Below are 18331 nucleotides of genomic sequence, written 5' to 3'. Positions count from 1 at the left end.
GAAGGGGTTAGTGTAAAAACTGGGATTAGATAGAACTTCTGGCTGCTAATCTTCTTCCTTAAACCACTAACCAAGCTTCTGAGCACTTGGGAGGAGGTGTCTATTGTACATTGTACTGACAGACAAGTGGTTGTTTTTTTGTAATTCTACTGTTGTAGCAGACATCTGTTGGAAGAGTAATATGGCAAAACACAAAATTTTCAGTAATTTCTTGGAATGTATTGGGGACAACTTTTTGTTTCAGAAAGTGGAGGAAGTAACCAAGGTAATAGCCATTTTAGACTTGAATCTGACCAACATGGAAGAATTGGTAGCAAATCCAAAGGTGGAATGCAATTTGGGGAAAGTGATCATGAAGTGATAGATTTCATGATTCTCAGAAAAGAAAGGAGTGAGAACAGCAGAATGAAAGACAATGGACTTCAAAAAAAAAAAAAAAAAAAAAAAAAAAAAAAGGGGGGGGGGAGGGGGAGAAAAGCAGACTTCAGCAGACTCTGAGAACTGGTAGGTAAGGTCCAATGGGGAAATCTAAGAGAAAAAGTATTTCAGGAGAGCTGATAGCTTCTCAAGGAGACAATATTAAAGGAACCAATGCAAACTGTCCTGATGCAAAGGAAAGATAGGAAGAATAGTAAGAGGCCGATGTGACTCCATTAGGAGCTCTTCAATAACCTGAAAATCAAGACAGAATCCTACAAAAAAGTGGAAACGGATGAATCGTGAAGGAGGAGTACAAAAGGAATAGCGTGGTCATGTAGGGAAAAAATCAGAAAGGCTAAGGCACAAAATGAATTATGCCTACCAAGGGATATAAGGCAATAAGGCAAGGTTCTTTAAATACATTAGGAGCAGGAGAAAGATGAAGGAAAGAGTAGGATTTCTACTTAGGAGGGAAGGAGAGCTAATAACTGATGACATAAACATTAAATACCCCAACCTTCTCTATTTTCCTTCAAATATCACTAAAAAGGCACTCAACACAATTAACATTAACAACAAAGAGGAAAGAACACAAGCCAAAATAGGAAAAGAACAGATTAAAGAATATTTAGATACGTTTAGATGTATTCAAGTTGACAGAGCCTGATGAAATTAATTCTAGAGTGCTTCAGCTAGTTTCGTAAGTAATCTCGAAACCATTAGCAATTATCTTTGAGAACTCTTGGAGGACAGGTGAGGTCCCAGAGGAGTGGAGAAGTGCAAATGTCGGTCTATCTTTAAAAAGGAGAACAAAGAGGACCTGAGTAATTATAGACTAGATAGTCTAACTTGGATACCTGCAAAGGCACTGCACCAAATTATTAAACAATCCATTTGTAAGCACTTAGAGGATAATAGGGTTATAAGGAATAGCCAGCATGGGTTTGTCAAGAATGAATCATGCCACACCAACCTAATTTCCTTCTTGTGCGGTGTTACTAACCTATTGAATAGGGGGGAAGAGGAAGGAGAGAAGCAGTAGATGTAATATATCTTGATTTTACTAAGGCTTTTGACGCAGTCCCGCATGACACTCATCAGCAAACTAGGAAAAAGTAGTCTAGATGAAATTACTAAAAGGTGGTTTCACAACTGGTTGAAAGACAATACTCAGAGTAATTATCAATGGTTTGCTGTCAAACTGGGAGGGTATATCTAGTGGGGTCTTACAGGGGTCAATCCTGGGGCCAGTAGCATTCAATTGAATAGTCCTTTTCATTGATGACTTGGATAATGGAGTGGAGAATATGCTTATAAAATTTGCAGATGACACCAAGGTGGGAGAGGTTGCAAGCACTTTTGGGAGAACTGGATTAGAATTCAAAGTAACCTTGACAAATTGGAGAATTGGTCTGAAATCAACAAGATGAAATTCAACAAAGACAAGTGCAAAGTACTACACTTAGGAAGGTTAAGTCAAATGCACAAATACAAAATGGGGAATAACTGGCTAGGGGGCAGTGTTGCTGGTCATTCTATATGATCAGTGTGAAGTTACCAGTCAGATACGGTACGCCAGATTTGCAGATCAGTAAGGTTTAATGTGTAAGGATTTCTTAGATCGTTAATTCAATAGAAAGTCAAAAATTAACTACAACATAGCATACTCACTAGACCGAAAGAGTTAGTGATGTGTTCACTCAGGAGGCTGTACACAGGAACGGCTTGCTTCAGGGATCAGGCCAATGGCATCTCCTGTGGAATCAGGCGGCGATGAAGCATGCTTCCTTGCCTGGGTGGTGACTTCTTATACTTTTCTGTACATAGTCCTTTCATTAGCTTATCTTGGGTGACGTTGTTATGTCCTTCACTTTCTCTATACTTCATTGTTAATTCTAACTACATATTTATGTTCTTACCATGTTAATTGGAGCAAAACAACATCTGGTAGTGGGGGAGGCGGTGAGAAAGAATGTGCCTTAATATAAAATGTATAAACTTTTGTTCTTGTTCATCTTTATCTATATGCAACTATAAACTAACAAACTCTTTCTGTGTTGTACAAAACACACACTATTTACTATCTGCTGAGGTGAGTAGAAACAGATACCACAAGGTTACTCAGCACTCTAATGGTCTCTGCCAATGGTAAAAAGCAGTCAGGCTGCTGAGGGTAAGCCTCAAACAGTGGTCAAGCAACTCACCATTGGTCAGGCAACTCGGTCAAGCAACACAGTCCAAGCTAGGCCTCCAACAGCAGTACTGCTGAAAAGAATGTGGGGGTTATATGGACCACAAAATGAATGAGTCAACAATGTGACGCAGTTGTGAAAAAGGCTAATATCATTCTGGGATTTATTAACAGAAGTGTTGTATATAAGACACTGGAAGTAATTGTCCCGCTCTACTTCCCAATATTGAGGGCTCTGTTGGAGTATTGTGTCCGATTCTGGGCCCCACGCTTTAGGAAAGATGTGGACAAATTGGAGAGAGTCCAGAGGAGAGCAACAAAAATGATAAAAGGTTTAAAAAGCTTGACCTATGACGAAAGATTAAAAAACCTGGGCATGTTTTGTCTTGGGAACAGAAGACTGAGAAGGCACCTGATAAGTCTTCAGATATGTTAGGACTTTTATAAAGAGGATGGAGACCAGATGTTCTCCATGTCCACTTAAAGGTAGGATAAAAAGTAATGGACTTAATCTGCAGCAAGAGAGGTGTAGGTTAGATATTAGGAAAAACTGTCTAACTATAAGGGTAATTAAGCTCTGGTATACACTTCCAGGGGAGGTTGTAGAATACCCAACATTGTCTAATCTCATTCTTAAAAACCTCCAAACATCTGTCAGAGATGCTTTAGCTACACTTGGTCCTGTCTCAGTGGAGGGGGCTAGATATAACTTTCTGAGCTCCCTTCCGTGCCTACATTTCTGTGATTCTATAAGTGGTGTTTTTTTAATTCTACTGAGGTAGTACCAAAAGACACAGATTCAGAATCAGAGCCCTGTTGTTCTAGATGTCTTAAAACACACATGAAGGCACAGCTCCTGTCTCCAAGAGCTCACATTCTAAAAGGACAAGAGCATCCAATGTACAAGCAAAGTGGTCAGGGTGATGGCTAACAAAACGTCATGCTGAATTTAATGTTTTATGAGACACGGTGTGGGGCAACAAGGGAACATCAAGGGGATGAATTAACAGGAGCATGGAAGTAGGAAGGCAAAGGAGATATTTCAGGAGAGGCAAGGAAAAGAAGATAGGATGGAGGACTGGAAAGGAGTTCAGAAAGAAAGGCCAGTCGGCAGATAGAAAGAATGTTTGTAGTCCAAACTGAACAAAAGCAAAGTATGACATTGCTTGCATCCAGTGCATTCCAGAGGGTGCTTTACCCCACAGGGCTTCACTGCTGCTATGGCTCCCAAAGGCCATATGGGGGAGGGGAGTTTCACTGATATCTGAAGAAGGTGGAAGGAAGGGGGATGACGATACTCGAGACTATTTCAATAATTTTTGATGCTCCCACAGTTTTGCTACAAAAGCAACCATCATGAAATGCTTGTTTGTTTTTTAGTCTCCTGTGCCCTACTTACAGATGGCTGGAATACAGATAGCTGGCCTGTTAACTTTTAGGTCCTTCTCCTCTATTGCAGGTATTCTATGGCACACTATTGGATGAAGCTAACAGGGGTTCATTTCCAGCTGAGGTGGTTAATAAAATCTTTTCTAATATTTCATCAATCAACGCCTTCCACAGTAAATTCTTGCTTCCAGAGCTTGAGAAAAGAATGCAAGAATGGTAAGCAGTGTTTTGAATGATATTAAGCATTTTGATGATGGGTCTGAGCTAGCACAGAAATTATATGACTGAGACAGAGGACACTTCACCACTGAAATGCTCTAAGGAAGTTCAGCGGCTGGGAAAAGTGTCTTCTGCCCTATTATTCGTCAGTCTCATTTAATAGAGGAACTGAGCATGTCCTTAAGTAAGCACATTGGTTGTCCCAATGAAGTCAATAGGATTACTCACGTTAAGTCTTTTGTTGAATGGGGGCTGTAAGCCCCTTAAAATGACATGCTACCTGATGAGCCTGTTGCCTGAAATACAGGAATTGGTGCAAATTAATGTTTATATAGTTGTTGTGCAATAACCTGATGATGCATTAATTTTTATTATTGCCCTCTATAATAAAGCTGAATTCTTTTTATTTTTACATGTTTTAACTTTATCATTTAGTAATTAACAGCTGGTTCTGGATTATTTTTAGGATGGTTTTGTCATGGCTTTTTTTAAGGGAAAGTCACGTTAAAAGAGCAAGCCAGGGTAATATGGGTGTTAAAATATTGTGTAATGGGTATTTTGTACTCTCGACAACCTTTTTATTTTTCCCTTTTAGTGCAAATAACTAGAAGTGTGATTGTGCTCTGAATGATAACACTAGACATACTTAAACATAGGTTGAGTCTGTGATGACAACTGCTATGTAATCCAACCTAATTCTTCAAAAAAAAGTAAAATTTCTTTCTGCCTCAAGAAAAGGTAACACCTCATTAACCAAAGAAAGAATTAAAGTTTTCACCAGCAGTTCACTGATCTCATCCTATGTCATCTCCATGTTTTGCTGAGCTCTTACTCTTTTTAACCTGCCATGCAAACTGGAGTTTAGTATGGCTGCTCCCTAGGTTCCATTGCATACTGTCGCATCCAGGCACCCATTTACGAAGTACTTCACATGCCAAAAGTCATGGGAATTTTTAGAAGAATTAAGGAATTCTTGATTCCTGTGACATCCAAGAAAATCCTAAAATGCCTGCTTGTCCAGTCCAGGTTACAGTTGGAGGAAAAGTAGATGGGAACTGGGCCAGAAGAGCCCTAAGGGTTTGGTGCACAGACCTCATCACTGGATTGGCAGATGAAATATTAATCCTTCTATAAAATAGGGTCATGACCACCTACAGGCACTGCAGCATGCACGATTTTTGTATGTCATATGCAAGGCAGGAAATAAGAAGCAAGGCCTGTTGTTCAGGGGAAATGAGGGACTGGGAAATTCCTAGTGTGGGGGTCTTCACAGCAGATTACAGAATGGCTGCTGCCTGGGAAAGTGCCACGGTGGGAATGGCATCATGCCCTGCCAGGTGGGAGCTGGGCAAGTGCTCCAGAATAATGCAGGGTGAGGATGCATTAATAAAATGGCTACTGAAGAAGCCTGATCTGAGGATGAACATGCTGGTTTGTTAACAAACCAGAGAAGAGTCTAGTTTCAAATAACAGTTGTGTGGTGTGACTTCCTCCAGAGGCACTGAAGGAGGGAAAATTGAGTCACAGAGCACCAGCTATCTAGGCAGGGTAAGCTGACCCTCCCACATGGTTCAAAATAAAATGGTGGTTAACATGCACCAACACAGAGAGAACTAAACATTTTCTATGAAGCAAGGAAATATCATAGATAACACCGAAACCACATAAAATATAGTAATGCTTTAACATTAAGCTTGCATTCCTGATTATATTAATATTTTATTATAATGGAATATATGAGAAATTCATCTTTTTGTATTGATCAAATAAAAAAGATCTGACTAAATGAGAATCCAAATATTAATCTACTCAATTTCAGGGAGAGAGGTAGTATGATTTACTTCAATAATGCTTTAAAAGCTATGTAAACAAAACTACACTACATAACAATGCTTTATGTGATTAAACTAAAATGCATTGCATACGTAAACTACATTCTGCCTTAGAAATACTGTACAAAGTATAGGAGACAGACTACTATTTGTCATATTATTAAAATACTAAATTGCATTTTATGGAATATGTAAAAGTAGCATATATTAGCAATGTAAATGTTTAGATTATTTTTTAAGAGTAAAAAATGCCTCTCTAAATCAACTTTTAATGTTATTTCTAAATTCATAAATTGCATTTTAAGAACATACTTTCCTGGTTATGTGGAGCCAATTGGCATCTGTGATTGGTGTATCTTAGATACCTTTGAAATTGTGTAACTGCCTTTCATAGATCATACTGCTGCACACATTTGAAGGAAGGCTGTTGCATAGGAGAAACGTTTCTGATATTTCTGAAAGAGAAGTCTGATAGATTTTATTTTCCACCAGTCTCTTCAATCTGCTCTCTGGCATAGTGTCCTCTGGCAGATTTGACCAAAAAAAAAAAAAAAAAGACCATTCATTTTCCTTAGCATTTCCATTAACGAGAGCCAGGAACTCTGAATATCATCTGGTAACTCCAGATACTTTTGTGGTACTGTCTCTGGCTTTCTATACAAATTGCTGGATAACTTGTTTGTCTGTCTGTTTGTCACTCTCAAGTTGTGGCTTTTTTTCAGCAGTTAGGATTATAAAATAGATCTTAAATTTGGGAGTCCAGAACTAGGCAATTCTCCTAACTTTGCTGTGTTGGCATGGCTGATGTGATCTAAAATGGAACTTTCACATCTGACACCTTCATGTGTTATGCCACTATAAGATAAACTGTTGGTACTCAGACCATAGGACCACCAAATAAAGTTTTGCTTGATCTGAGGTAATCTCATGGGTGAGCACTTCATGGGTACATCTTCATTGCAGTTAACCCAGGCTGTAGCGTGGGTGTTCCCCATAACTCCTCTTCTGTACACACTGACAAACCTGTAACCTGGGTTTGAGGATGTTTTAAGCCCAGGCTAGCAAGTGCAGCTGAGGGCATAGACTTGAGGTCGAGTTTCATTGCAGCCTGGTCTGGCAGCCTGCCTACTTTGCAGTGAGAATGCAGGCTAATCAAGCCCATGTTCTGTTAGGCCTCCAGTGCTACTCCACAATTCCACCTGGGCTGTGATTTCTTGTCTACCTCTTTCCTTCCTTTTGCACTGAAGTCAAGTGCATTAACCCCACATTGGACCACTCCATTTTTGCTGTGCTTCCAAAGAATTTGAGCAGAGATGCCGTCCAAAAAAGTGTGCTAAGAATCATTTTGTGGCTTGCAGACTGAATTCCTTAGTGATAATCTCATTAAAAGTTCTTGATGCCAGATGCTGTTTTCTTTTGTGTACAGAACAGTCTGCGTTACTAATGAGTAGCTCCACTTGGAAGTCACTTACAGAAAGTGTTCTTGTGTCACTGCTGCTGAAAGCAGCTCCATGCTAGGTGAGAGAGAATATACTGCGAATGAATTCATGGAGCAGCCCAGTTTAATGCTTCCCTAAGAACCGTGGGATATCCCACCAGAAATCCCATCTCAGCATACAGATTAGTACAGCACCATTGTAGATACAATTACACAGGTCTGGCACAGGTAGGACTTTGCAGTGGGGATGCACCACCAGGCTAGGCTAGTCTGGGCTAACTCTGCAGTGAAGATGTGTACCCTAAGTGGCACCAGGACTAGAATGATGAGATCTACAGGATTTCGCTGAGTTGTGTTTGGTGGATTAACGAAGATTGTTTTGAACAAAAGACAATGAGAACCTGTTTATATTACATCAGGCATTTAATCATAAGTAAATGGTGTTCCAGATGGTCATGACATCTTGAGTCAGCTGGTTACAGCTAGATCTAAGTACCTCTTGTATGCTGTACAGCTTGGAGACAACAAAAGAGGAGTGTGAGAAATGTTCAACCAGCCTTTAACTCACTGCAATAAATTCCCCGTAGAAGGTTGGTCTGATAATGCAGAAATAAGAAGTGTCCCCTGGTTTACATAACTATGAGAAGCTTTTATTACATTAGCCCTGTTGACCTGGACATCGTGAGGACCTCTGGTAACTGGGAGTTCCTCTGAAATTGCTATTCATTGGAGTTCCAACAGAACCTAACTATTCTTATGGAACTGTTGCCTGTCTGCTATGGGTGCTCTTAGCCCACCAAAAATGGGTATTGCTTTGAGTCTGGTAAATGAGTAGCATTTGTCACTAGTGAACAAGCATTTTCAAACATGGGCATGTGTCAAGGATAACATTAAGAATAAAGACTTTATGGTTTGGGAACTGGGGGTAAGGTTCCAGTAGTTTTGATGAGCCAGTGAAAGCATAAATTGTTTGTATCTGAAATGGTTGTGTTACCTACAGCCATCAGTTCACCTGTGGCAGTGTGTGTTCTCTCATCCTCAGAAGATTCTTCTTTCCAGGCTGCCTCTGTGCTGCGTGCTCTTCCAGAGTACTTTGTGCTGTGCTTTGTGGAGGTGTTCTGAAGTCAGAGCGGACTTCTATTCTTGCCAAGACTCAATGTTCTGGACTCTGTTGGACATACTTGATATGGCCTAGTACCCAAGTTTGTACAAACCAGACACCTTCAGGTCTGGCATTAGAGGCAGCCTTGAAAATTTAGTTTCTCTAAAGGGAAAATTAAATCATACCACCTTAGGTGACTTGCAGCTATAGATAACCAGCCCATTTCATTTGTAGGCTATTTTTTCTTTGACTGGCTCATAAAACTATTGGAGCCTTGTTGCAGACTCTGTCCTAACAGTGTTTGTGAACAGGTCCATGCAAAGTGGTATTTAAAATGTTGAAAATCTGCTAAACGCTACTTGTTTACTGTGAATTTAAAGCAACGTTGCTTTACTACTTTAGGTTCTAAGTAACTTAATTTTTTTCCAAAATATTGATTACCATAATATAACTTAAAACTCTCTGATTTTTTTAAAAACATTTCTAATCTCAGTTCTGCATTAATTGGCCTCCTGAGCCTTCATCTCCAGCTGAGAAGTACTGTGTTTATATCACTTAAAATGGCAGCTCAGAGAAATGCTGTTCACTAAATGGAAATAATGAAAGAAGAATTAACGTTTTATATAGTACTTTCTTCCTTACTTAAGGCCTTTATCCATCATCAAGATATGGCACGAAGATTGTTTTCACTTTTCCAGGTCTCCTTTAAAGGTCAGACTAGGATCCTTTGTGTAGCAGTATTGAACTTGGAGGATTCATTATTTTAGATTTTTAAATAATATTTTCCTCTCATTCTGTCAACTAGTTAATACCTTGTCAGCTTTTATTCATTTGCTGTGAAGTTGAGACTCTATCCTCTGTATCTACAGGGCTGCAACCCCCAGAATTGGAGATATTCTGCAGAAGTTATCTCCTTTCCTCAAGATGTATGGAGAATATGTGAAGAACTTTGATAATGCAATGGAACTGGTGAAAATGTGGACTGAGCGGTCACCTCTATTCAAATCCATTATTCAGGACATTCAGGTAATGGGGGACTATTTCTGGAAAAGCTACAAAGGAGGGAGATGGGGGGGGAGGGAGAGAGAGAGAGAGAGAGTGTGTGTGTGTGTGTGTGTGTGTGTGTGTGTGTGTGTGTGTGTGTGTGTGTGTGTGTGTTTCTATATTTCTTTAGCAACATCTTTTTCAGAGAGAATAAAATACCCAGTCCTTTAGAAAGGCAAGGTAGGTAAGGTAATATATTTTATTGGACAAACTTCTGTTGGTGAAAGGAACAAGCTTTTGAGCTACACAGAGCTCTTCCTCAGGTCTGGAGAAGGTAACCAGAATCATGAGCATAATTTGGGGGAAGAGAAAGGAACAGGCACAGAATTTGCCCCTCCACACACAGCCCCATTGGCCTGACTGGAGCTGGCCCCGCAAATAGAGAAGTCAAACAATGCCTATGACCAGAGTGTTTGAGCTAAATACAAGGTGGGACAGATTGTTAAGATTAAGGGGTTCACACTTGCTGTAAGAGACAACTTGCCCACTTCATTTTAAGTAAAGGGTGAGCCGCTTGTAAAGTATGTTATAAATGGTTGCAATAAGCCATAAAATCAGTCTCTGTTAAGTCCATGGTATTTAGTGTCCAGCAGAGTTATGAATTTAAGTTCCTAGTCTCAACTTTGGAAGTGTTGCATAGGTTTCCTTTCAGCATGAGGACTGAGAGGTCAGATATGGAGTGACCACTTTGTGAAAAATGTTTGCCATTGGGTGATAGGGCGTTTTTCAACTTTTATCATTTTTCTATGTGAGTTCATTCGAGAGTGTAGTGATTGTCTGTCTGGTTTCACCTGTGCAGTTGTTGTAGGAGCCTTTGATGCATTGGATGAGGTATATCACATGCAGGTGTGTTTTTCGTAACAGTGGAGTAGTCCTTCGAGTGCTTGCTCATGTCGATTCCATTCTAGCTGTGTGCGTGCATCCTTGCATGGTTACCAGAATTTTTTTCCCTTTAGCAGTGTCCGTAGGGCCGGCTCTGGCACCCCCTGGAGCCCTGCACATGTCACAGTATAACAGGCGCCACCAGCCCTATGTCCCCTCAGTTCCTTCTTTCCACCTGTGACAGTTGCTGGAACTGCTCCGCTTGCTTCACAAGTGCTTCTTCAGTATCTTCAGTAGTTGTTAGATACTTGTTGTTTAAGTAGTTAATAGTTAGTTAGGAATAGTTCCTGCTGTGACCCTTGCCTGGGAGCGGGGTATGCCCCAGTCTCTGGGTTTCAAGCCCTGCGTCTCCTGCAGCAAACCCTTCCCTCTTAATGAGCCCCACAACAGATGTCTAAAGTGCCTGGGGGAAGTTCACAGGAAGGAGAAGCTTAAGATCTGTAAGGCTTTCAGGCCACGGACTCGGAAGGAGAGGGAAATCCGCTTGAAGACCTTGCTGATGGAGGCAGTGCTAAGACTTGCCTCCGAACTGGCAAGATCCACCTCAGTGCCGAGTATGGTGTCGGGGCAAAGTGCCCAGTCAGCACCGGCCCCGCCATGGCACAAGACTTCTTCCTCTTCCCCATCAAAGAACAAACAGAGGAAGCAGTGTGCGGAGAGAGGCCGCTCCCCTGCACCAAAAAAGTCCAGGGAAGCGGGGTCAGGTACGGGACTTGTTCCAGACCAGCCGGCTGAGGGTCTTCAGGAGAGGGGATTGCCACCCGGAAGTGCAAGCCTGATAAGAGAGCCACCCCAACTCTGGGAGCGGAAGGGGGTCTCTTCAGCTTACGGTGCCATCGATGCCAGAGGCATTCCAGGCAGCAAGGAACGTGATGGCCTTGCCTTTGTCGCCTTCTCCTTGGCCCCCAGTGCTGTCGAAGAAGAAGGCTGCGGTCTCCCAGGGGAAGCCCATGATGGGTCCCCCACAATGGCTGCAGTGCTCCCCTGAACGGAGGCGCCCTTTCCTGAGGGCCAAGTCACCGCGCAGGGAGTCGACATCGTGGCACTGGTGCCTGAGAGGGTGCTCCCGATCCCTGTCTCCAGCACCAAGGAGTTCACCCATACCAGCACGGTGCAGAACCTGGTTGCAGGAAAGGGAGCCATCGCCTAAAGGCAAACAACGCTGCAAGTCCTTGATCCCCAGGTGCCAATCTTTGACGCAGCACTGGTCCCGCTCATCCTCAGAGCATGGATCCCTGGCAGCCTGCTGCCAGTCGGGTGAGCAGCAACGCTGGTCATCTTCCTCGCACTCCCCAACACCGAGGCGGCAGTCATCAGATTGCCATGGTACTTGGGGATCGGGGTGCCGTTCCTCCACCCCATGGCACTGCACTACCAGGGAGCCAGCTGCGGCCCCGCCATTGTCGTCCAGTAGTGAGTCCATTTGCCCAAGGGAGGACAGGCACCCTTTTACCCAATTGGGGCACCACCGTCCCCAAGGACTCAGGAGCAAGTTCCGTGCTCTGCAGCTCCTGGTTGGCCCCAGGGCCAGTGGCCGGTGCAGTGGCCATTTTGGGGACCCTGGTGGCTCCCAGTGGCCCCAGGTCCTCTGGTGTACAGTCAGCGCCAGTGGTACCGGAGGGGGCATATGAGTCTGCTTCAGAGGAGCAGGACCCCCAACAGGGGAAGTTGTCAGCAACTCCCCATCAAAAGGAGGGGATGCTGCCACCCTCAGTGCCAATTCAATCCTCATAGTCTTCCCCGGACAAGGTGGTCGCGTTGGGGCCGTCTGCCCCTGGATGATTTTCAGGCTCACCAGGAGCTCTGTAAGAGGATGGCCCGGATTTTAGGTTTGGAGGCAGAAGAGCCCAAGAAGGCCATGCACAGCCACTTTGATGTGCTGGCAGCGGTGGTGCCGGCCTGGGTCGTCCTGCTGTGCGCGAAGGGGTGCTCAAAGTGATGAAAGCCCTATGGCAGATGCCATTGTCCGTGGCCCCAATGTCAAAGAGGGTAGAGAAAAAGTATTATGTTCCCACTAAGGGATTTGAATATCTGTTCACCCAGCCCTCCCCGGGTTCCCTGGTTGTGGCGGCCGCCAACGAGCACGATAGGCAGGGCCAGCCTAGCTCAACTCCCAAAAACAAGGACAACCAAAAAACTAGACCTTTTTGGGAGGAAAATTTATTCGACAGCAAGCCTGCAGTTTTGCATTGCTAATCAGGCGCTCCTGGACAGGTAAATTATTTGAATTAGATGTTTAAGCTCAGTTATTACAGAAATATTTGAAAATAAAGTTCAAATGCAATGACATTTGTGGTCCTATTTATGAAATTCTTTCTGCTGGTTACAAAGAAAATAAATAGTGATTCTCCCTGCTTTACAATAATTAACTTTATTTGCTTTTAAAATCATTGAAAAGGATTTTAATTATTTGATATGATTATCCATTTTCTGCAATCAGAAGTTCTTACATTAAATCCCAGGTTTTTGTAGTCCTTTGTTATGAAAATACAGTAGTCTTAGATTTAGGTCAGTCACAGCTTTATATTGTGTTATCACATGCTACGTTATGGAAAAATATTGTCGAACTGTTATCTAAATATATTTAAATTTTCTTAGACACAAAAAGTTTGTGGGAGTTTGACGCTGCAACATCACATGCTAGAACCAGTACAACGTATTCCACGCTATGAGATGCTACTAAAGGACTACCTAAGGAAACTGCCTCAAGATTCTCTAGACTGGAAGGATGCTGAAAGTAAATATTTTCATGAATTGTGTGAAAACTTAATATAGCAATAACAAAGCAGTAATAAAAGAACTCTGTAAATTAAAGCTATCTCAGTAAAAATGAGGTAAAGGAACACTGTTGCAGGGACAATGTTAGTGTAGAATTGAAAATATTCTGAGTGCAACTCTCTTCTAGTATAGAATTGTACGATTCTCTGAAAAAATGACCCATTGTTTATGCCGATTTCTAGGCTAGCATTAGGGCAGCAAGATTTACAATTTGTCCTTCCTGGAATGTAGAACAAAACCTCTATTTTTGTTTAACATAATTTTACACTCTTTTCTGAAACTATGCCTTTTGCACAATTTTTAGGAAAAGGCTAGTCTGCCATTTAAACACATTTTTGTATGGCTTTTTATACAGAAATGGTGTTTGGAAAAAGAAAACTCTTGAAAATGGGATCCATATTTTTTGTTTTTTTAAATATACGTTTCAGCAATTTTTTTGTGAAAACAGGCCCTATTTTCAAATTTTATCTCTGTTATCAACTATGCAAGAGCAGATCATGTTTTTTCTTAAATTATTCAGAATTCTTTACCAAATAATAATAATAATAATAATTCATGCAAATAATTCATGGTCTGGAGCAGCTTCTTGAGAGCTTTTGAAATTTGAGCTGTTTTGGTTGGATCTGTAGGTCATGCTGCATGTTTCTACTCCCTGATTGGAGGAGCCATGATTCTTAGAATCATGTCTTGGATACGAGTACTCAAGTTCATGTATTTTGAAATTCACTCCAGAAACACACACAACAACTGATTAAAATGGGCAAGGATTCCTGCGAGGCTTCCAGCATTTAATCAGCTAGCTATAACTTTTTTGTACTTTACATTCAATTAAGTCAAAAGTACCCTATTGGACAAAACACTTGTAGCTTGCTTTATTGACAATTTTGAGGCTTCAGAAGGCTGACTTGCATAGGAAATGTACAAGTATGCTATTTGAGCTAGTAGTCTGTGTATTGTAGTACATGACGATGTATTTTCATTTGTTTTCCATTTTTGCTTCCATCTAGAATCCCTGGAAATTATATCCACAGCAGCCAGTCACTCCAATAGTGCTATACGAAAAATGGTAGGTGGCTTTTGTGCGGTTCTGCCTTTCTTAATCCTGTATTCCTAGTATTGTATATTAAGCAGCATGCACAGATAGGAAACTCTGTGAATTTTACCAGGTATGTGAAATGCAGATTTTTCAGACAGTTAAACTTTTGAAAATTTGGTTTCTCGGCTCCAAAATGCTGCTATTTATATTACCCTTTTTACAGTCAGCAGGAATGCTTGATAAAATATGATATTGTAACCTTGGGACTGGGAATTGGGATTTCTTTGTATTATTTCTGTCTGCCAGCAAGACCTTATACTAGTCACTTAACCTTTCTGTGCTTGTTTCTGCATCTGTAAAATGGAGATAATACTTATCTGCCTCACAGGGATGTTGTGGTACATAAACAATTAATTATTTGTGAAATGTTTTGGACATGAAATAGCACTATATAAGTGCATTTAAAAATACTGGTTATGTAAATTAGATTACTAGAAACTGCTTATGCCCAAATATAAAATGGTTCTGGCAACCTATATGATGCTTGTATATATTCTTTTAAATTAACATTTTTCAGAGTCTTACATAATCTTCGGATAAATCTTTTTAAAATGGCTTATTCATAAATGCTATAAATGTAATTGTATTTTAATTGAAAAGGAGAATCTAAAGAAGCTGTTGGAGGTGTATGAGATGTTGGGAGAAGAGGAAGATATTGTCAACCCCTCAAATGAGCTGATAAAAGAAGGACAGATCCTTAAACTTGCTGCTCGTAATACATCAGCCCAAGAACGATACCTTTTCTTAGTAAGTATCCTGACCTGTGTTTGTGTGAGCGGTGTTAGGCCCTTTTCAAATTCCAAGGAGCTGTGTGAAAGCAAAAAAGGGTGAAATCTTCTCTCTATTTAAGTTAATGGGGAAATCTTGCCATTAACGTCACCTGGAGCCAGGATTTTACCCACAATGCTTGCAGAAAGATGACAAAAATAATTTAGAAAAGAATATGTGGTTTTAAATAGATTTAAACCAAGATCCACTAACATCCCAGCGTAAATGCAGTATTAGTCTTTTTTAGTTGCTGTAGCTATTCTGAAGGCTATTAATTTCTATTGATAGAATCTAATACTGTATTTGTGGTGCTTACATTTTTAAAATAAAAATATTTAATATTCTATTCTAATTAGATATTATTAAGATGTATAATATAGCAATAGTATTACCTCAGAGTTAATTAATAGAACCTCAGAGTTACGAACATGGGTGTTACGAACTGACCAGTCAACCACACACCTCATTTGGAACTGGAAATACACAATCAGGCAGCAGCAGAGACATCTCCCCGACCCCTCCCCTCCCCAAAAAAAGCAAATACAAGTACAGTATCATTTTAAATGTAAAATAATAAAAAAAAAAAAAAAAAAAAAAAAAAAAAATTGGTAAGATAAGGAAAATGTTTCTGTTTGTTTCATTTAAATTAAGATGGTTAAAAGCAGCATTTTTCTTCTGCCTAGTAAAGTTTAAAAGCTGTATTAAGTCAATGTTCAGTTGTAAACTTTTGAAAGAAAAACCATAACTTTTTTTCATAATTACAAACGTTTCAGAGTTATGAACAACTTCCATTCCTGAGGGGTTCGTAAATCTGAGGCTCTACTGTATATACCAATAGATTATTTAGCTAATCAAGCGGCCTGATTGAACATGCATGAGTGTTACAGGTACAGTAGATGTCCTTCAAAATCCTTGACTGTGGTTTGGCCAAATGAGTCACGTGGCCTTTAAGAAACTAGTATACCAGAAAGTTCATATCCTCTTTTCAAATGCTCTCATTGTTTTATCTCATCATATTTCCTTGGTTCACGTACTCAATGCTGTCTTTATTTTAGCATTGCTGGACTCCATCAGTGATTCTTCATTAATTCTCTTGTGGAATGTTTGATATAATTCACTGCCTCCAGTGTATTAAAATGGCAAATTCAAACCCTGATTGTGCCATTCGCTATATGGGCCACAGCATGCTTTCTGTATAGTAAAGTATGTAATTTCTGAGGGACATGTACTCATCCATGTTTCTAGCAGAGGAATGAACAGCAGAGGAATGAACAACTGATTAGTAAAAGTCTCTGAATAGTGCTAGACATAATATTAAAATGAAGGACACGCATGTTTAAAATAAGGGAGAGAAGAAGTTCAAATGTGCCATATCTGAGATACAGACTTCAGCTTACATGAATGTGACTTAGACCCTCAAAGGTATCAAACAGAATCCTTCACCAGCCATTTCATCTAATCCTTAATGATTCTACTTGAGTGGTTTTAAAGTGTGCTCCAGAAATAAGCAAGCCCCTAGACAACAGTGCTTCTGAAGCTCTAAGAAATATTAAAAAGGCCTTCCATCATCTTAATGAGGCAGATTTAATGGGGTTTCTATGAAATACCATTTAAAAACACGAGTTTCCAGTTTTAATCATTAATAACAAAAAAACTCTTAACCATTACAGATCTGATTTAAATCTTCAAAAACACAAACTCATAGTAATGGCCACTTCTCTGGGCTGAAGTTCTAGACTTTTAAAAAATGATAATTTAAAAGCACTAAGCTTCAAATAATAAATATACTAATAATACTAGCTCTTATATAGCTCTTTTCTTTAGTAGAACTCAAAGTGCATGACAAAGGAGGTCAATGTCATCAGCATGTCCATCTTGGCCTCATATAATTTTTCCCTTGCTTTTGTAGGTTTACATATTCTCAATGTAACTTTGATTTAAAAAAGAAAACAATAGGTACTGTGACGAAAAGACAGAAATCTACCATTGTATGAGTTGTTGTAATATACTAGAAATTCCTTCAGAGTCAATTTGCTCTTATTATAGTATAAAGATTTTAAGAAAAACCTATTTATCCAGTTGTTCAGAGTATTGAAATCAGCATGGAAAATTCTCCTCAACGAAAGGCTTGCAGTGTTGTCAAACATCTCATCCACTCAGTGTATTTGATGATAAACATTATGAAAAATGCTGCATGTATACAGTAGGTGGCTTTTAAATGTATCAGTAGTTGGCTTTTAATTTTATTTCTAAATCTTATCCATATTATCAGTTCTTTCAATTTTGATTTTGTCTAACATTAACAAAGCAGGGTCAAGCCTACTCACACTTTCACTCAAGTTGTTTTTGTAATGAGATAATACGATTCATCTCTTAATATATTGTACTTAGCTTTCTTTGTCATTATTGATGTCTTTTTTTTTTTTTTTTTAAACAGTTCAACAACATGTTGCTGTATTGTGTCCCCAAATTCAGTTTGGTGGGATCAAAGTACTCAGTTCGAACAAGAGTTGGTATTGATGGTATGAAGATTGTAGAAACACACAATGAAGAATATCCCTGCACGTTCCAGGTGTCTGGAAAAGAGCGAACATTGGAGTTGCAGGCCAGGTAAGAGAAGTTTACTATACTTTTGAAGCATTAAAAATATATCAAAATATAGGAGAATTGTTGGACTGCTTGATTTGGAGAATTGGTATGGTGCCATAGAGCCTTTTATTTGTAAGTCATTAGTTTGATAATTTCGGGGGGGGTAGCCATGTTAGTCTGTGTACAGCAAAAACAACGAGAATCCTGTAGTACCTTAAAGACTGACGACAACTTTCTGCGGGCATAAGCTTTCGTGGGCTGCAACCCACTTCGTCAGATGTATGAAATGGAAATCACAGATAGGACGTGTATATATATATATATATATATATACATCCAAGAGTAAGAAACATAACAATGGAGAGGGCAAGCTTATGCCCGCAGAAATTTGTTAGTCTTTAAGGTGCTACAGGACTCTCGTTGTTTTAGTTTGATAATGGCCCAGATTGGTGGACCCAGAAATTGTCCTCATTGCTGTTTGGCCTTTTGGAATGAATTGGTGGCCTGGTTCTGTTTTAGTGGATAAGTTTCCACTTTGTAGAAATCACTGCCATCTTTGGCCCTTATCAAGAGCCTCTGCAGA

General features: G+C 40.1%; 1 protein-coding gene across 3 annotated transcripts in view; it reads left to right on the top strand.

The window, feature by feature from the left end:
• FGD4 (FYVE, RhoGEF and PH domain containing 4) overlaps window positions 1-18331 on the top strand; it is a 172926-nt gene that overhangs the window by 141012 nt on the left and 13583 nt on the right. For all 3 annotated transcript variants that reach the window (XM_067536055.1, XM_067536056.1, XM_067536054.1), the window contains exons 6-11: window positions 4071-4216; window positions 9461-9617; window positions 13116-13254; window positions 14303-14361; window positions 14992-15138; window positions 17597-17769. In XM_067536055.1, the coding sequence (XP_067392156.1) occupies window positions 4071-4216; window positions 9461-9617; window positions 13116-13254; window positions 14303-14361; window positions 14992-15138; window positions 17597-17769 (821 nt within the window). The remainder of the gene's footprint in view (window positions 1-4070; window positions 4217-9460; window positions 9618-13115; window positions 13255-14302; window positions 14362-14991; window positions 15139-17596; window positions 17770-18331) is intronic.

Source organism: Emydura macquarii, unplaced genomic scaffold (assembly GCF_026122565.2).
Source record: "Emydura macquarii macquarii isolate MOO-44397 ecotype Brisbane River unplaced genomic scaffold, CSIRO-AGI_Emac_v2 contig_3530, whole genome shotgun sequence".
Lineage (NCBI taxonomy): Eukaryota > Metazoa > Chordata > Testudines > Chelidae > Emydura > Emydura macquarii.
Note: the sequence above shows the minus strand (reverse complement) of the source record. Positions and strands in the feature narration are given on the sequence as shown.